At 45.0% G+C, this 17009-nt stretch overlaps 1 protein-coding gene across 1 annotated transcript in view; it reads left to right on the forward strand.

The window, feature by feature from the left end:
- The window catches only part of LOC111953317 (inositol polyphosphate-4-phosphatase type I A), a 44754-nt gene extending 32748 nt beyond the window's left edge, over window positions 1-12006 (forward strand). The window contains 16 exon segments of the mRNA XM_070435573.1: window positions 2071-2146; window positions 2148-2202; window positions 2366-2470; window positions 2551-2586; window positions 2589-2655; window positions 4177-4363; window positions 4758-4976; window positions 5259-5403; window positions 5961-5993; window positions 6303-6475; window positions 7211-7334; window positions 7450-7717; window positions 7804-7901; window positions 8016-8128; window positions 8298-8452; window positions 9654-12006. Coding sequence (XP_070291674.1) covers window positions 2071-2146; window positions 2148-2202; window positions 2366-2470; window positions 2551-2586; window positions 2589-2655; window positions 4177-4363; window positions 4758-4976; window positions 5259-5403; window positions 5961-5993; window positions 6303-6475; window positions 7211-7334; window positions 7450-7717; window positions 7804-7901; window positions 8016-8128; window positions 8298-8452; window positions 9654-9834 — 2035 coding nt within the window. The 3' untranslated portion in view covers window positions 9835-12006.
- Window positions 12007-17009: the final 5003 nt, after the last annotated feature.

Raw genomic sequence — 17009 nt, forward strand, 5'->3', positions numbered from 1 at the left:
TTCTTAGTCACCACTCTCAAGTGTGAGTGTGTGTGTGTGCTCTGGACGCATTGTATACAGTGGAATGGCTTATTGTCCTCTGGGAAGGAAATACTTTTCACCACGCTCCTCTTACACTTTAAATCATCACCGAGACAAAATATCACCTTCGAAATATGCAGGTCCTTTATCATTATACTCGACTGTGGAGCAAATAAATGATTCAGAGATCGTGTTAGATGATGATATTTTCCGTGTGTGTCTTCAGTGTTTGGAGCACATGTCCAGAATGTACCGTTTCCCCACCAACGGACGGTCACCATCTGCGGGTGCTAGAAAGATGGCTGAAAGTGTGTTGTCTCTCAACATCCCCAGACAGTGATCAAACTACTGCTGGAGGAGGACGCTGTACAGGTACACACACACACACACACACACACAGACAATTACATACACACACACACACAATACACACATACAACAAACAACATCAACACACACACACACAGACATAATAACATACACACACACACAGACATATACATACACACACACACACACACAGACATATCATACACCACCACACACACACCACACACAGACATATACACAACACACACACACACACACACACAGACATTATACAATACACACACACACACACACAGACATCATACATACCACACACACAACACAGACATATACATACATACACACACACACACACAGACATATACATACACTACAACACACACAGACAATACATACACACACAAACATCCACAACACACACACACAACACACACACAGACATATAATAATAAACACACATCACCAACACACACACACACACACACACACAACAACATATACACACACACACACACACACAGACATATTCACACACAACACCAGACAGACATACAGTGGGGAGAACAAGTATTTGATCCACTGTCGATTTTGCAGGTTTCCTACTTACAAAGCATGTAAGAGTCTGTAATTTTGATCATAGGTACACTTCAACTGTGAGATGGAATCTAAAACAAAAATCCAGAAAATCACATTGTATGATTTTTAAGTAATTTGCATTTATTGCATGACATAAGTATTTGATCACCTACCAACCGTAAGAATTCCGGTTCTCACAGACCTGTTAGTTTTTCTTTAAGAAGCCCTCCTGTTCTCCACTCATTACCTGTATTAACTGCACCTGTTTGAACTCGTTACCTGTAATAAAAGACACGTGTCCACACACTCAAACAGACTCCAACCTCTCCACAATGGCCAAGACCAGAGAGCTGTGTAAGGACATCAGGGATAAAATTGTAGACCTGCACAAGGCTTGGATGGCTACAGGACAATAGGCAAGCAGCTTGGTGAGAAGCAACAACTGTTGGTACAATTATTAGAAAATGGAAGAAGTTCAAGATGACGGTCAATCACCCGGTCTGGGCTCCATGCAAGATCTCACCTTGTGGGGCATCAATGATCATGATGAAGGTGAGGGATCAGCCCAGAACTACACGCAGGACCTGATCAATGACCTGAAGAGAGCTGGGACCACAGTCTCAAAGAAACCATTAGTAACACACACCGTCATGGATTAAATCCTGCAGCGCACGCAAGGTCTCCTGCTCAAGCAGGAGCATGTCCCAGGCCCGTCTGAAGTTGCCAATGACCATCTGGATGATCCAGAGGAGGAATGGGAGAAGGTCATGTGGTCTGATGAGACAAAATAGAGCTTTTTGGTCCAAACTCCACTCGCCGTGTTTGGAGGAAGAAGAAGGATGAGTACAACCCCAAGAACACCATCCCAACCGGAAGCATGGAGGTGGAAACATCATTCTTTGGGGATGCTTTTCTGCAAAGGGGACAGGACGACTGCACCGTATTGAGGAGATGGATGGGGCCATGTATCGCGATATATACACACACACAACACACACCACACACACACACACAGAGACATCACTACACACACATACACAGACACCCAGACATGCACATTTATGACCGTGTCCAGGGATTTTTTTAGAGTGGCATTATAATATCACTAAATGCCAAGTGTGTGTGTGTTTGATGTGTGTTCAGGGTTTGTGAGCTGGAGGAGCTGGGGAGTTGTCACCGATGCTGGGAGAACCTACGACGACAGATAGTCACTCAGTACACAGACCATCATCCTCGCCTACCAGGAGACTCTCTCTGACCTCACCAACTACAAGGGTTAGTACTGTACACACACACACACACACCGACTACAAGTAACACACTCACTTAACTTATTTCAGCCTCAGATAACTATGTCAAGGTGCTTGGTTTGTTGTGGTTTAACATGAGAATCTACTCTGTCTATTCCACCCCTCTTTTCCTCTGGTCTTTCCTCCAGGTCCGTCGTTCAAGGCCAGTAACCTGAAGGCAGAGAGGAAGCTGGAGTTCATACCCACCAACCTTCATGTCCAGAGGATGAGGGTGCAGGATGAGTCTGGCTTTGGTGAGCTGAGCCCATTCCCTGTTTTTCCTCCTGGATGTTCATGCATCTCTCCACTTGGCCTTAATAGTTGTGTTCCCCAGACCACACGTATGATGTGGTGACTATCGGGGCTCCCGCCCCCACTGCCAGGGCTTCAAGAACAGCGGCTCGCGCAGCAATCACAAGTTCGAGGAGGCCAAGAAACAGTGAGTACAGACCTCACAAAGAGGTGGAACCCAGGTGGAACTTGTGGTAGAACCTTGGTTAGACCTTTGTATTAGGTGTATCCTTCTTGCTGCCAATGCTCACTAATCTACTCAGCTAACAACCCTACTGACTATCTGGCTGTGTACTGGCTTGGCTTTTTAAGTCTTGTTTTAACGGACACTTCTAATCAAGTGAATCATAAGTCTGCTTTGTGGTAGAGAACACCCTTGTACCTCTCCCATCCCTTTTAAAATGGTTAGTAACGTTGGACTACATCGAAACTCGTTTACGGTGTTTTAACAGGTTTTAACCATTAGGCAGAATGAATACCTGCATTAACACAAACCACTGCTTTCGTCGAAACATTAACGTCATTATCAAGTGAGAATCACGTCCTGAGAATGATATTATTTATGTGGTTAATGAATGATACCCCACAACATCTGTCAAATGCAATGCTTCATTTATCAAATCCGTGTACGTCTGTTTCCCTTGTTCCTGTGCTACTGCATGGTCCGTATTTTGACGGCCGACTTCCTGTCTGTTTTGCCGTTTCTCTTTGTACACTACATGCTATGCTGCTTTTAGCCTGGGCATTTCCCGTTAATTATATTTCAAAGACGATTTTCAGTTTTCTGGCTTTTTAATTTTTTCCAATTGCATCTTTATTTTCTAATCAGCGTTTATGAGGAAGAATGGTGAGTTCTATGTACTCTGATTCGTTCTTTAGTCATTTTATTCTCCCCACTGTTTGTTTGGTTCCTTCTGCACGGAAATGATTGTTTGTTCGCCGTCACTGAGTTTGTCGTTTAGCTGTAAGGCTGAGTCACTCAGTCACCTACCTGTGTTTCACCACTGTWAGTGTGAATCCACAATGGCCGCCTGTGAGTACCATCGTAAGCTACTGTGTATGGACAGAGGGTGATCTACAGTAGAGCGCTTGCTATGGGMTTTGAGGCATAGAACTACAGAGACCAACAGATCCATAACAATAGCATTGTACATTCTACATCTTAAACAGAGTCTGCCTCACTCTGAACATCTGTGGTTCTATGTCTAGATAGTGTTGTCTGTGTTCCAGGTGAGGAACAGGCTTGTGCATGCAGATGTGGATGCTCACCTCAGTCCCAGACCTGCAGAGTAGAATATTCTAACAGAGTTGAGTTATTCAGATATGAATTGTATGCAGCCAGGTGTGTAATCTGTCAAGCAGTGTGAGAGAATGTTGCAGAAATACAATCTCCTTCAGTTCCCAGAATGCAGTGCACATTCAGTCTCACGATCCTGTGTGTGCTCTTACCATCTTTGTCTACACATCTGCGTCTATTGTCTCTTGTCTGTCTCTGTACGTGTCTACTGTCTCTGTCTGATTACTGTCTGTGTGTCTGTGACTACTGTCTGTGTGTCTGACTACTGTCTCTGTGTCTACGTGTCTGTGTCTACGTGTCTGTGACTACTGTATGAGTGACTCATGGTAAATGCTGTGTTCTCTTAACACCCCACCCTGTCRGTCCCTGCAGCAGTGCCCTGTCCAGCTGTCAGTCTATAGTGTACATCCCCCAGGACATTGTCCGGGCCAAGGAGATCATCTCCCACATCAACACRCTGAAGACCCAGGTCAGCTACTATGCTGAGAGGCTGTCCCGRGCCGCCAAGGACCGCTCTGCCAACGGTCTGGAGAGGACCCTCGCCATCCTGGCTGAGAAGGTGAGGGAGAGCCTCTAGCCTGGTACCAGGTCTGTTTGGGAAGGAGAGCCCCTGGCCTGGTACCAGGTCTGTTGGGGAAGGAGAGCCCCTGGCCTGGTACCAGGTCTGTTGGGAAGGGGAGCCCCTGGCCTGGTACAGGTCTGTTGGGGAAGGAGAGCCCCTGGCCTGGTACCAGGTTTGTTGGGGAAGGAGAGCCTCTAGCCTGGTACCAGGTCTGTTTGTGCTGTTTTACTGACCTTGTGGGGTGTGTGTTTTGTCTTCAGTCATAAACCCAAAGAGATTCATAAATGATTTGACCAATTTAATTTGTCATCATGTGGACAGAAGAGAATACAGAACGGCCTCTCGCTTGGCTCAATTCCCGCTGTGTGGTTCGTATGACCTTTACCCTCAGACTCGCCAGCTGGTGACGGAGTGCGACTGCAAACTGCTGGCGTCGGCCATCCAGGCACTGAACGCGGCACGCCCCGAGTACATCGCCTCCAAGGCGTCACCCTCCYCCGACGCCACCGATCAAGTTGTCCTGCGCAACGACCGGGACACGCTGCTGGCCAAGTGGAGCGGATGCAACAGCCGCTCCTCGCTGCACGTCGYCTGGCACGAGGAGGAGTGGGTAAGGCAAGGGGTCACCAGGGCTCAGGGGTTCACAGGTCAACTCCAGTTTAGCCTTCGTGGTTTAGGAGCACTTAAATCCAGTTCCAGTATGTAAGGAAGAAAGCAGTGTGAGGGATTTGTTGTGTTTTTGTTTGGTTTGTTGGTCCATCAGATGTCTAGACTGGAACTCTAGATTTGATTGGCTTTTGTTTATTCTCCTCTCTCGTCTCTCCTCCCTTCTCTCCCTTCCCCTACACTATTCTTCTCTTTTGTATTCCTCCTCTTCATTCCCTCCCCCCAGGAGAAGGTGTGGGTAAATGTAGACAAGAGTCTGGAGTGTATCATCCAGCGGGTGGACAAACTCCTTCAGAAGGACCGTCTGCCTGGCGACAGCAGCCAGGGGGACACTACCCCAGACCACCAGCAGGGCGGCAGTAGTAAAAAAGGTAACCAGAGTACCAGGGCGTTCTGGATCAACCCCGACTGCATGACCCAGGAGGAGCCTTCATCATCATCATCATCATCACTACCTTCCTCATCATCCTCCCTCCTGCCTGCTCTCACCCTGAATCTGACTCATGCATGCCCACCCAGCCCTGACAAAAACCCATGTAGGTTTCTTTCTTCACTTCACTTCACTTGCTTTTTTGCTTTGTCATGCACATTTGTCCTATCATCATACTGCTATCATATTCATCATATCTCAACCTATTAGAATTGGTCTACCTTGTTTTTGTGCAGTATTTTTTCTTAAACATTCCAAAGATGTATATTTCCTATTTGTGAATGGTTKATTTCTCTGTGTTAGGTAGGTCTGTCAGTGCTTGMTGTATRCTGGAGGCCAGCCAAAGTCCCGTTGCTGTGGCCTCCTATGTGTCAGCTCAGCCTATGTACTGTAGCCAGCTAGCTTATTATGTGCTTAGTGTACTGTACTGTGTGTGCTGTCTGCCATGTTGCGGATGGCGCTCCCTAACCATGCATGTGGCACCTTCACCCCTTCCAGATGGCAGCCCCAGTGGCGAGGAGGCTTTCCCAGGTAAGAGCTCTGTCCTCTCCCCAGCTTCTGTCTCTCTGACTGCTTCTAGCCGCAGCCCAGCTCAGTGCTACTGCTTCGTCTAGCTCTATATATATCACCGTCTGTATGACACCTCTGTTTCTAGTACCTTATCAGAAATGAAGGACTTAAAGTCCAATGTGTTGTCACATGTTATTGTCTCACATTATATGAAGGAGTTGCAGCAGCAGTTCAAGGGTCTCGCGGGATGCTTTCAGTGCAGAAGAGTACATAGTGTGTGTGTGTTACTGTGTGTGTGTGTTACTGTTGTTGTTTGTGTGTCTGGCCCAGGGGAGTGGAGCGAGGCGCTGTACCCTCTCCTCACCACGCTGACAGAGTGTGTGGCTATGATGAGTGACAAGGCGAAGAGCTCCATGGTGTTCCTGTTGATGCAGGACAGTGCTCCTACCATCGCCATGGACCTCTCCCTGCAGTACAGACGAGACGTGGTCTTCTGCCAGACGGTCAGCACAGGACACCTGCACACGTACTGACGTGCGCACACACGCAGATGCATATACATGTGTGCACAGACACCCATTAGCAAACACACACGTGGGCATACATACAGACATGCACACAAGCGGTGAGGTAGAGTAATGTGTGTAAATAAAAAAAATGATGTGACGTTGAAGTGACTGACTGTTAATATACACTGACTATACCAAAATTAGGAACAATTCCTAATATTGAGTTGCAGCCCCCCTTTTGCCCTCATAACAGCCTCAATTCGTCAGGGCATGGACTACAAGGTGTCGAAAGCATTCCACAGGGATGCTGGCCCATGTTGACTCCAATACTTCCCACAGTTGTCTTGTTGGCTGGATGGCCTTTGGGTGGTGGACCATTCTTGATACACACAGGAAACTGTTGAATGTGAAAAACACTGCAGCGTTGCAGTTCTTGACACACTCAAACCGGTGTGCCTGACACCTACTACCTACCATACCCCGTTCAAAGGCACTTCAATGTTTTGTCTTGTCCATTCACCCTCTGAATGGCACACATATACAATCCATGTCTTATTGCTTAAAAATCGTTCTTTAACCTGTCTCCTCCCCTTCATCTACACTGATTAAGGGAGGTTTAACAGGTGACATCAATAAGGGATCATAGTTTTCACCTGGTCAGTGTCATGGACAGAACAGGTGTTCCTAATGTTTTGTATACTCAGTGTTAATGTTAATATCTGTCTCCAGCTCACTGCCCTCATCTGTGGCTTCATCATCAAGCTGAGGAACTGTCTCCGTGACGATGGCTTCCTCAGGCAGCTCTACACCATCGGCCTGCTGGCCCAGTTTGAGTCTCTGCTCAGCACCTACGGTAAAGTACACACTCTCCTCTCTCTCTTGCTCTCTCGTTCTTTCTCTCGTTCTCTATTTCTCTCATTCTCTCGCTCTCTGTTTAATAATTGTTCACTCTCTCACACACCTCCCAGGCGAGGAGCTGTCCATGTTGGAGGACATGTCGGTAGGCATCATGGACCTACGGAACGTTACCTTCAAGGTGACCCAGGCAACCTCCAGCTCCTCCCCCGACATGCTGCCGGTCATCACCGGCAACCGGGACGGCTTCAACGTCCGCATCCCGTTGCCGGAGACCATGTTTGACGCGTTGCCGCGGGAGATCCAGAATGGCATGCTGCTGCGCGTCCAGCCGGTGCTCTTCAACGTGGGAATCAACGAACAGCAGACGCTGGCAGAGAAGTGAGCGGGAGGAATGACGGAGAGATGCAGAGGGATGAAGAGTGMTGATGTCCCTGTATTGTTGACATGTGTCCTGTTTGTGACAGGTTTGGAGACACGTCTCTGCAGGAGATCATTAACCTAGAGAGTCTGGCCAGACTCAACTCCTACTATCAACAGTTCAAGGAGGTCCTACCTGAGGACTGTAAGTCACCATAAAGTAAATGGCCCTATATGGTCCTACCTGAAGTAAATGGCCCTATATGGAGAATATTGTTAAGATGTAGCCTATAACATCCCCCCCCTCTCCTGGTCTCAGGCCTGCCCAGGTCCCGTTCCCAGACGTGTCTACCAGAGCTGCTGAGGTTCCTGGGACAGAACGTCCACGCCAGGAAGAACAAGAATGTAGACATCCTGTGGCAGGCAGCAGAGGTAGGCCCATTTTTCGCTGCAAGGCCATGAATGAATTATTGGAGATTATCCTTTCGAGTCCATTTCCTTCTGTATGGATGTTACTAATGAGGATCCAGAGCAGGCCTGAAGAATGATTTTGTAGTGTGCAGCCTGCTGTCTATTATTTCCTGGTGTCTCTCCTCCCCAGATCTGTCGTCGTCTGAACGGTGTGCGTTTCACCAGCTGTAAGAGTGCTAAGGACCGCACGGCCATGTCTGTCACCCTGGAGCAGTGTCTGATCCTACAGCACGAACATGGCATGGCCCCACAGGTCTTCTCCCAGGCCCTCGACTGCATGCGCAGGTAGGTGTCCAGCCCACTGCCTGAACTAAAATGAAACACATACATATTGCTCGCTCCATATGCTGGGACAGTGCCAACTACAGGGTCCCCCCTCCCCCATTTAAAAAAAAAAAATCATAATATATAAAAGTTATATTTTAATTTTCTGTAATTAGCATTGGTTRCTCACGCAGCATCTGCTTGTCAGTTTGTCCAGCCAGTTTGTGGAGAATGCTCCCCCATGATGACAGAGCTCGCTTTCCATACCCCCACATCATCCCCCTATCCAGCTCTCCTCCAACCCCATCCCCCTGTTTGACACTGCTTGCTGAGAAGATAAGAAGGGCTAGACGAAGTGAAGGAGGGTAGAAGGAACAGAAACCTTGTGTAAGGATGTGACGACTCCCAGAACAGAAGCCCTGTAGAGTACAGTAGGTTATGTGAAAGATCTGTTGGGTAGTAATGCAATGCTGTCCTGCAGCTCCGTGCATGGTCTCTCGCTCCTCTCTTCACCTGCCCACTTCCTGTTCCTATTTGGTATGGGGAATTTTAAGTGCATGGCTTGAGGCTGGCATACCCCCCCACCCCACCTGCTATTCAGGAAGTGAATCCAAACTCAAGCCACTTTCATAAAAAAAAAAAAAACAAAAAAAAATGTATCACTAATCACTAAAAACAAAGCCACTATATATAATGATAAAAAAAACTAAATAACACCTCACAAAAAAAAACACCCCCCATATCTGTTGTCTGTGGTATGAACATGGAGAATCATTGTCTTCTCTTCTTACCTCTTGATCTTTTCTTTCCTAAAGATGCAGAACATTTCTCTTAATTTTCTCCTTTCTCTCTTTCTCTTCCTCTTTTATGACAATGTCTATCATTTCTCATGTTTTGGTTGGAATGATTTCCGTTATCCGTTTTTAATTTGGTGTGTTTCTTATCCTTGTTTGGGATTTGTTTCTGGCTGAATGGGTCTTTTCACGTTCCATTCCACTGGCTTTGTCCCTAACCTTAATGTTATCACACCCCACCTGCACCATCACTGGTATCTCTCTTTGTTATCCATGGCTGATCATGGCCACCACATATCATTCATATTGTTTATTACCGTCTCCTCCACTCTTATTGGCCACTTCATCCCTGTTCTATCCATCCATCCATCCATGCCACCTGTACTTTTTGGCCCCGGCTTCTCCTCCCTCCCTCCCCCTCTCCGCAGCATTGGGACCAGGGAGGGGGTCACCCAGAAGAACCTGAGTGGCCTGTTGCCTGTCCGTGATTTCAGGCTGGACCCCAGCCTGCTGTACTCCCTGCCCCTGCTGGCCCTCAGCCCCAACCTGCTGGTCGTCTGGCTGTTCCTCAGCGTCGCCTACTTCCTGGCCAAGCTCCGCTGCAGCTGAAGGCACAGCCCCTCTGCCACCCAGCCCCACCTACTCTCGACCTCTACTCACCTCTTCTCTCTGCCCGTTCCCCCCAGTGTGTCCGTCAGTCAGTCAGGAAGAAAGGCAAAAAGTTAGTTTGTCAGTCAAGGAGGAAGACAGGCAGTCAGGGAGTCAGTCAGTCGCTCTATGTCAGTCTGTCTGGAGCTCAGCCGGGAGAACCCTCTGATTGGTCGAGGGCAGACCGTGTGTACCTGACTGGACTTTATGTGCGTCACTCGGGCTAAACTGCCAGCTGTTCCACCTAATGGGCAGCCAGCACTCCTCCCGCCCTGCTCTCTGTCCTAACCAATCCAGTCAGAGCAGGAGGCTGGTCTAAAGGTCTATGTGCAGTACTGTATGAGACTGTTACTGTCAGTGTTCTGACATATTTCTCAGTTTAACACCCATTGTTTTACAACAATCAAATACAAACAGAGTATGGGGAGAAACTTTGAAATAAAGACGGTAAGAAGTTTTAGCTGAATTTAATGGAAGTTTTGTCCCAGTTGTCCTTGAGTATTTATAATGCAGCTTCCCAACTCATGACATGATTATAACCATGCTATTATGATAATGTGATGTCATGGATCCTTTGGTTTTGCACAGAGCTTATTTTCAGMCATGCAAATGTTCTGGCTTGCTTGACGTTTACGTCTTCCATAAGGTTTGCATACAGCATAAGCCAAGGGATGGCTTGGCCATGCAATATCAAGCTGATGTTGTTTTGATCTGGTGGCCATTTTGTTGTTGTTCCTCAGGCCTTCCTACTCTTACAGCAGGAGAGACTTGTGTCCGCTTTCACTTTAAAKCAATGCACTTTATTTATCAACGTTGTCATCTTAATGAAGGTTATTCGCTTGTCTTGCCAATTGACACAGTTTCATCTTGGTCGGAGCAATTTGAATTGYCTAAATCTGGGAATGTATGATATTTCAGGGGAGCTTTGTTGGCTTGTTTGATTATGCAGTGTAGTTTTTCCGAGGTGTTTATTTTTTAGTTGATATCAGATTTCATGTCTGTACCAAGTTTCCTATTTACTATGGAGTTTGTATATATGAATTGGTTCTTTGTTTGAGAACCTATAAGTGTTGCAGTTCTAGGGAAATGACAGAGAAGATGAAGAGAATGTACATGGGCAAACCTCAAATGGCTCCCTACCACCAAACGATGCACTACCTCTGACCAGTAGTGCACTAAATATAGGGGATGATTTGAGACACAGCCCATGCTTGTTGTGCCAAATGATTTAGCCAGGTCTCAGATGCTAGATACAGGTCTTGGATCTTTATTCCAGGTCAAAGTGTTACTTCCAGAWCTCCCAGCAGCCCAAATCCATCCCGCTTCCACAGAGAAGTGCCCTAGAAAGGGAGATTTGATATCAGACTCTTTGGGTTACTTCCAAGCCTTGCACTCTGGACTTCCTGGTCTCTGCTGAGAGTCCACCCACCATTATCATATACAGTAGTTGCTATCTAGTCCCATAAAAACATGATTAGCRATCTAATGGTATATGCACTCATTAATATGTAGACTAGTGGTATTATCGTTTTCCAGCCCCATAGCCTCTCTCCATTTGAATCAGTATAATACCTGTCTTCGGTGCTGTGTTACGTCCCAAGACGGCCACACTCAATCCAATCTAAAGTGACCTACTAAAGAAATGGACCATCCGTCCCAAAATATCCTCCTCTGTGAGATTGTCACGCTTGTATTACATCCCCTCCACCCCCCATTTCCAACTCCTAGACCCCCACAATGGAAAACTGGAGYGATTCTTTTGTCCTTGTTGGTTGAGCTATATGCAAGATTCTTATAGGCCTCTCACCTGTGTGACTGGTATGAGAGCTAGGCTGGGTTTAATGGTGTATTTAGGTTAGTTCAATGGTTTGGTTTTGAATATTCCGTTTTTTTTTTTTTTACTGATTTTTGTGCAATGTTATGTTTTACATTATCGACAAATACGTAGGTACATGCAGTATTTATTTCTCAGTATTCTACAGTATTTACTTTTTCAATCTTGTAAATCCATATTGTAATAATAGAAATGTATAAAGTCAGATCATCTATTGATAAGTATGCTGGTGTAGAACTACCTCTATTGTCCCATAAAACACCATCTGACTGTCAGCCAGGGAGGAGAGCTGAGGGACAGCCAGGGAAGAGAGCTGAGGGACAGCCAGGGGAGGAGAGCTGAGGGACAGCCAGGGGAGGAGAGCTGAGGGACAGCCAGGGGAGGAGAGCTGAGGGACAGCCAGGGAGGAGAGCTGAGGGACAGCCAGGGGAGGAGAGCTGAGGGACAGCCAGGGAGGAGAGCTGAGGGACAGCCAGGGGAGGAGAGCTGAGGGACAGCAGGGAGGGGGGACAGCAGGGAGGAGAGCTGGGGACAGCGGGGAGAGAGCTGAGGGACAGCCAGGGAGGAGAGCTGAGGGACGCCAGGGGAAATGTGCTCCATGAGAGCAGCACCCAAGGTCTGTCCCAATGGCACACTATTCCCTACGTAGCACCCTATAGGCCATGGTCAAAGTAGTGTACTAATAGGTAGGCATGATAGGGAATGGACTGTTAGACGCAACCCCAGTATGTACAATATTAGGATGGCGTTTGCTTCAACCAAATGTGAATAAGCTCCTGCTGGTTGGTAATGATACTACAGAAGCTTGTACCCCAGTAGGTCCTATGAAAAGTTGGATTGCTCCGTTCTGGGGATACATGCAATTAGGAGACCATTCTTCAGTTGTAGAGAATTGGAGAATGTGCTGGTGACAGTTTGTTCTGCCGGTGTATTTAATTCCGATGAAGAAACCCACTGCGTTAAATATGTTGTAACCATAGTGATGCTAAATCCAGGAATATTCCAACTAAAACCAAGTTCATGACTCAATTCTCAAGTTTWATTTTTCTGTTTCTCTTGAATTCCTTAGCGCTTTTGACTATGGAGAATATATTTATATTGCGTTGCATTATATTTTCATGCTTGTATGTCTAAATGCTCACGTTTGCTAAATATATGTATTCTTATAGAGAGTTTGATGTGATTACATCATCTTCATGCAGGTGTCACTTTATAATGAGAGGGAGAAATTCTAGTTGCTGTTCCAGATATCTTTGTATTAACCCTTGTCTGGTACTTTGCCAAGTTCCAACCCAATATCAGGATTGCTTGGATAACCATTTATGAATATGCTCTGAAATACTATACGTTTCTCCCTTTCTCTCTAAAGCTTCTCTCTGAAATAGACTTTTCTCCCTTTCTGCTTCTCTCTGAAATGGTATGCATTTCTCCCTTTCTCTCTGAAATAGTAGACTTTTCTCCCTTTCTCTCTAATGTTTCTCTCTGGAAAGTGCAATAGCAGTCAATTAGTCAGCAGCCCAAAGAATCAGCTTTAATGTTGTTATATAATAAACGTCATGCCAAATGTATCAGAGGAGAAGGTGTATACTTCACTATAGAGTATTTGAATAGTGCAGTTCTGTTTGTTTTCCCTGGAATGGAACTGTTGCATTGAAATTAGAATGTAGAACATTTAAGTCTGTGCGTTTTGCTATTGCTCTTGTTTCACTTTATCTGTGGTGCTCGTAACTCTATGTAGAAAGCACGTCTTCTGTACACAGTATTAGTGTTCTGTACCCCTCCCTCCAACATTCCGATATTCCCCATGTCCCGGAACCATCCGTCCGACCGTTCGCTTTAGCTGTTGCCCCCATGTTTCTCTGACAGTGGTGTCAATGTGTTGGTTGGTTTTTGGGTTTCTCATTGTCTTTTAACACGAGCCTTTTTTGTTTTGTTTTCTTCACTTTGCTGTCATCCTCTCTCTCTGTGCTTGCCCTCCCTCCCTCCTCCTTTTTCCCCAGTGAGGGCTGCAGACGGGAGAATACCATGAAGAACGTGGGATGTCGCAAGTATGCTTTTAACTGTCTGCAGCTCAAGGCCTTCCCCAAACATTACAGGCCCCCCGACGGAACGTTTGGGAAGGTTGAGACTTGATTTGGATCATAATCTATTCTATTGTAATAGGGACAGCTACAACAATGGCAGCATTAAAAAAATGATCAATGGTTAGATGGTCTTCAACCTACTGTAGCTGCAGAAGTCCTGTGGTAAATACCTGTGCACAGAATCGATGCATATTTTCCATTTCGAAGACAAATATCAAAAACCGTGGAATGGGGATGCCAAACCACTACTAGTTGAGATACGATATATCGAATTTATTCAGACCTCACATGCATACCTTTCTAGATTGTTCTGAAGTTGTAGATAAGTCAGGTGGGACTAGTAACAACACTGTCTGGTTACATCACGTTTTTAGGGTAGTCAAGATACAGCAAGGAGGTCGTTTTCCTGAAAAGACGGTCACTGATTCTTTACCACTATACACAGTGATGACTTTTAGTTCTTTTCAGAGCCTCAGGCAATCTATAGGTCACCAAACGTTCATACTGGGACGATGCTACTTCATGCTGACTATGTTCAAAGTTGTCTCTCAACCCATAGTTAACATGTAAACTGGGATTTGTACATTTGGTTGGCGTCATTGGCCAGAGCCTATGCATTTCAGAGTCCTTATTTAGGGAGTGTTTTACGTATGGACTACACATTGTGGAAGTCAAGCCAGTCTGATGGACTTGATGAAGGATTCCTTCCCCACGTGGATTTAGCAGTACTCTAATCCTGTAGAGCAGGGGATCTTTCAACGGTTTCAGCTCCAGAACTAAATAAGAAATTGACCATCCTCCTGTGACCCAAATGGTTCACTGGCGATCCAAATGAAGATAAAATAGTGCGTGATTAGAGATGTATTCTCATAACTCACGACCCACCTCTTGCATGCCCAGGGCCCAAGTAGACCGTTTCTCCCTTTCTCTCTGAAATAGTATACGTTTTCTCCTTTCTCTCTGCTTTCTCTGAAATAGTAGACGTTCTCCCCTCTAATGCTTTTCTCTGAAATAGTATACGTTTCTCCCTTTCTCTCTGAAATAGTAGACGTTTCTCCCTTTCTCTCTCTGAAATAGTATACGTTTCTCCCTTTCTCTCTAAAATAGTATACTTTTCTCCCTTTCTCTCTAATGCTTCTCTCTGAAATACGTATACTTTTCTCCCCAATGCTTCTCTCTGAAATAGTATACTTTTCTCCCTTTCTCTCTGAAATAGTATACTTTTCTCCCTTTCTCTCTGAAATAGTATACTTTTCTCCCTTTCTCTCTGAAATAGTATACTTTTCTCCCTTTCTCTAATGCTTCTCTCTGAAATAGTATAGCGTTCTCCCTTTCTCTCTGAAATAGTATACGTTTCTCCCTCTCTCTAATGCTTCTCTCTGAAATAGTATACTTTTCTCCCTTTCTCTCTAATGCTTCTCTCTGAAATAGTATACTTTTCTCCCTTTCTCTAATGCTTCTCTCTGAAATAGTATACGTTTCTCCCTTTCTTCTAATGCTTCTCTCTGAAATAGTAGACGTTTCTCCCTCTCTCTAATGCTTCTCTCTGAAATAGTATACTTTTCTCCCTTTCTCTCTAATGCTTCTCTCTGAAATAGTATACGTTTCTCCCTTTCTCTCTGAAATAGTAGACGTTTCTCCCTTTCTCTCTGAATAGTAGACGTTTCTCCCTTCTCTCTGAAATAGTATACGTTTCTCCCTTTCTCTCTAATGCTTCTCTCTGAAATAGTATACGTTTCTCCCTTTCCTCTCAGAAATAGTATACTTTTCTCCCTTTCTCTAATGCTTCTCTCTGAAATAGTATACGTTTCTCCCTTTCTCTCTAATGCTTCTCTCTAAAATAGTATACTTTCTCCCTTTCTCTCTAATGCTTCTCTCTGAAATAGTATACTTTTCTCCCTTTCTCTCTAATGCTTCTCTCTGAAATAGTATACGTTTCTCCCTTTCTCTCTGAAATAGTATACTTTTCTCCCTTTCTCTAATGCTTCTCTCTGAAATAGTATACGTTTCTCCCTTTCTCTCTGATAGTATACGTTTCTCCCTTTCTCTCTGAAATAGTATACTTTTCTCCCTTTCTCTCTGAAATAGTATACTTTTCTCCCTTTCTCTCTGAAATAGTAGACGTTCTCCCTTTCTCTCTGAAATAGTATACTTTTCTCCCTTTCTCTAATGCTTCTCTCTGAAATAGTATACGTTTCTCCCTTTCTCTGAAATAGTATACGTTTCTCCCTCTCTCTAATGCTTCTCTCTGAAATAGTATACTTTTCTCCCTTTCTCTCTAATGCTTCTCTCTGAAATAGTATACGTTTCTCCCTTTCTCTCAGAAATAGTATACTTTTCTCCCTTTCTCTAATGCTTCTCTCTGAAATAGTATACGTTTTCTCCTTTCTCTCTAATGCTTCTCTCTGAAATAGTATACGTTTCTCCCTTTCTCTCTAATGCTTCTCTCTGAAATAGTAGACGTTTCTCCCTCTCTCTAATGCTTCTCTCTGAAATAGTATACTTTTCTCCCTTTCTCTCTAATGCTTCTCTCTGAAATAGTATACGTTTCTCCCTTTCTCTCTGAAATAGTATACCTTTCTCCCTTTCTCTCTGAAATAGTATACTTTTCTCCTTTCTCTCTAATGCTTCTCTCTGAAATAGGAGACGTTTCTCCCTTTCTCTCTAATGCTTCTCTCTGAAATAGTATACGTTTCTCCCTTTCTCTCTGAAATAGTATACTTTTCCTCCTTTCTCTAATGCTTCTCTCTGAAATAGTATATGTTTCTCCCTTTCTCTCTAATGCTTCTCTCGAAATAGTAGACGTTTCTCCCTCTCTCTAATGCTTCTCTCTGAAATAGTATACTTTTCTCTCTAATGCTTTCTCTCTGAAATAGTATACGTTTCTCCCTTTCCTCTCTGAAATAGTATACTTTTCTCCCTTTCTCTCTAATGCTTCTCTCTGAAATAGTATACGTTTCTCCCTTTCTCTCTGAAATAGTATACTTTTCTCCCTTTCTCTCTAATGCTTCTCTCTGAAATAGGAGACGTTTCTCCCTTTCTCTCTAATGCTTCTCTCTCTGAAATAGTAGATGTTTCTCCCTTTCTCTCTAATGCTTCTCTCTGAAATAGTAGACGTTTCTCCCTTTCTCTCTGAAATAGTAGACGTTTCTCCCTCTTCTGAAATAGGAGACGTTTTCCCTTTCTCTCTGCTTCCTCTCTGAAATAGTACGAACGTT

Source organism: Salvelinus sp. IW2-2015, linkage group LG27 (assembly GCF_002910315.2).
Source record: "Salvelinus sp. IW2-2015 linkage group LG27, ASM291031v2, whole genome shotgun sequence".
NCBI lineage: Eukaryota > Metazoa > Chordata > Actinopteri > Salmoniformes > Salmonidae > Salvelinus > Salvelinus sp. IW2-2015.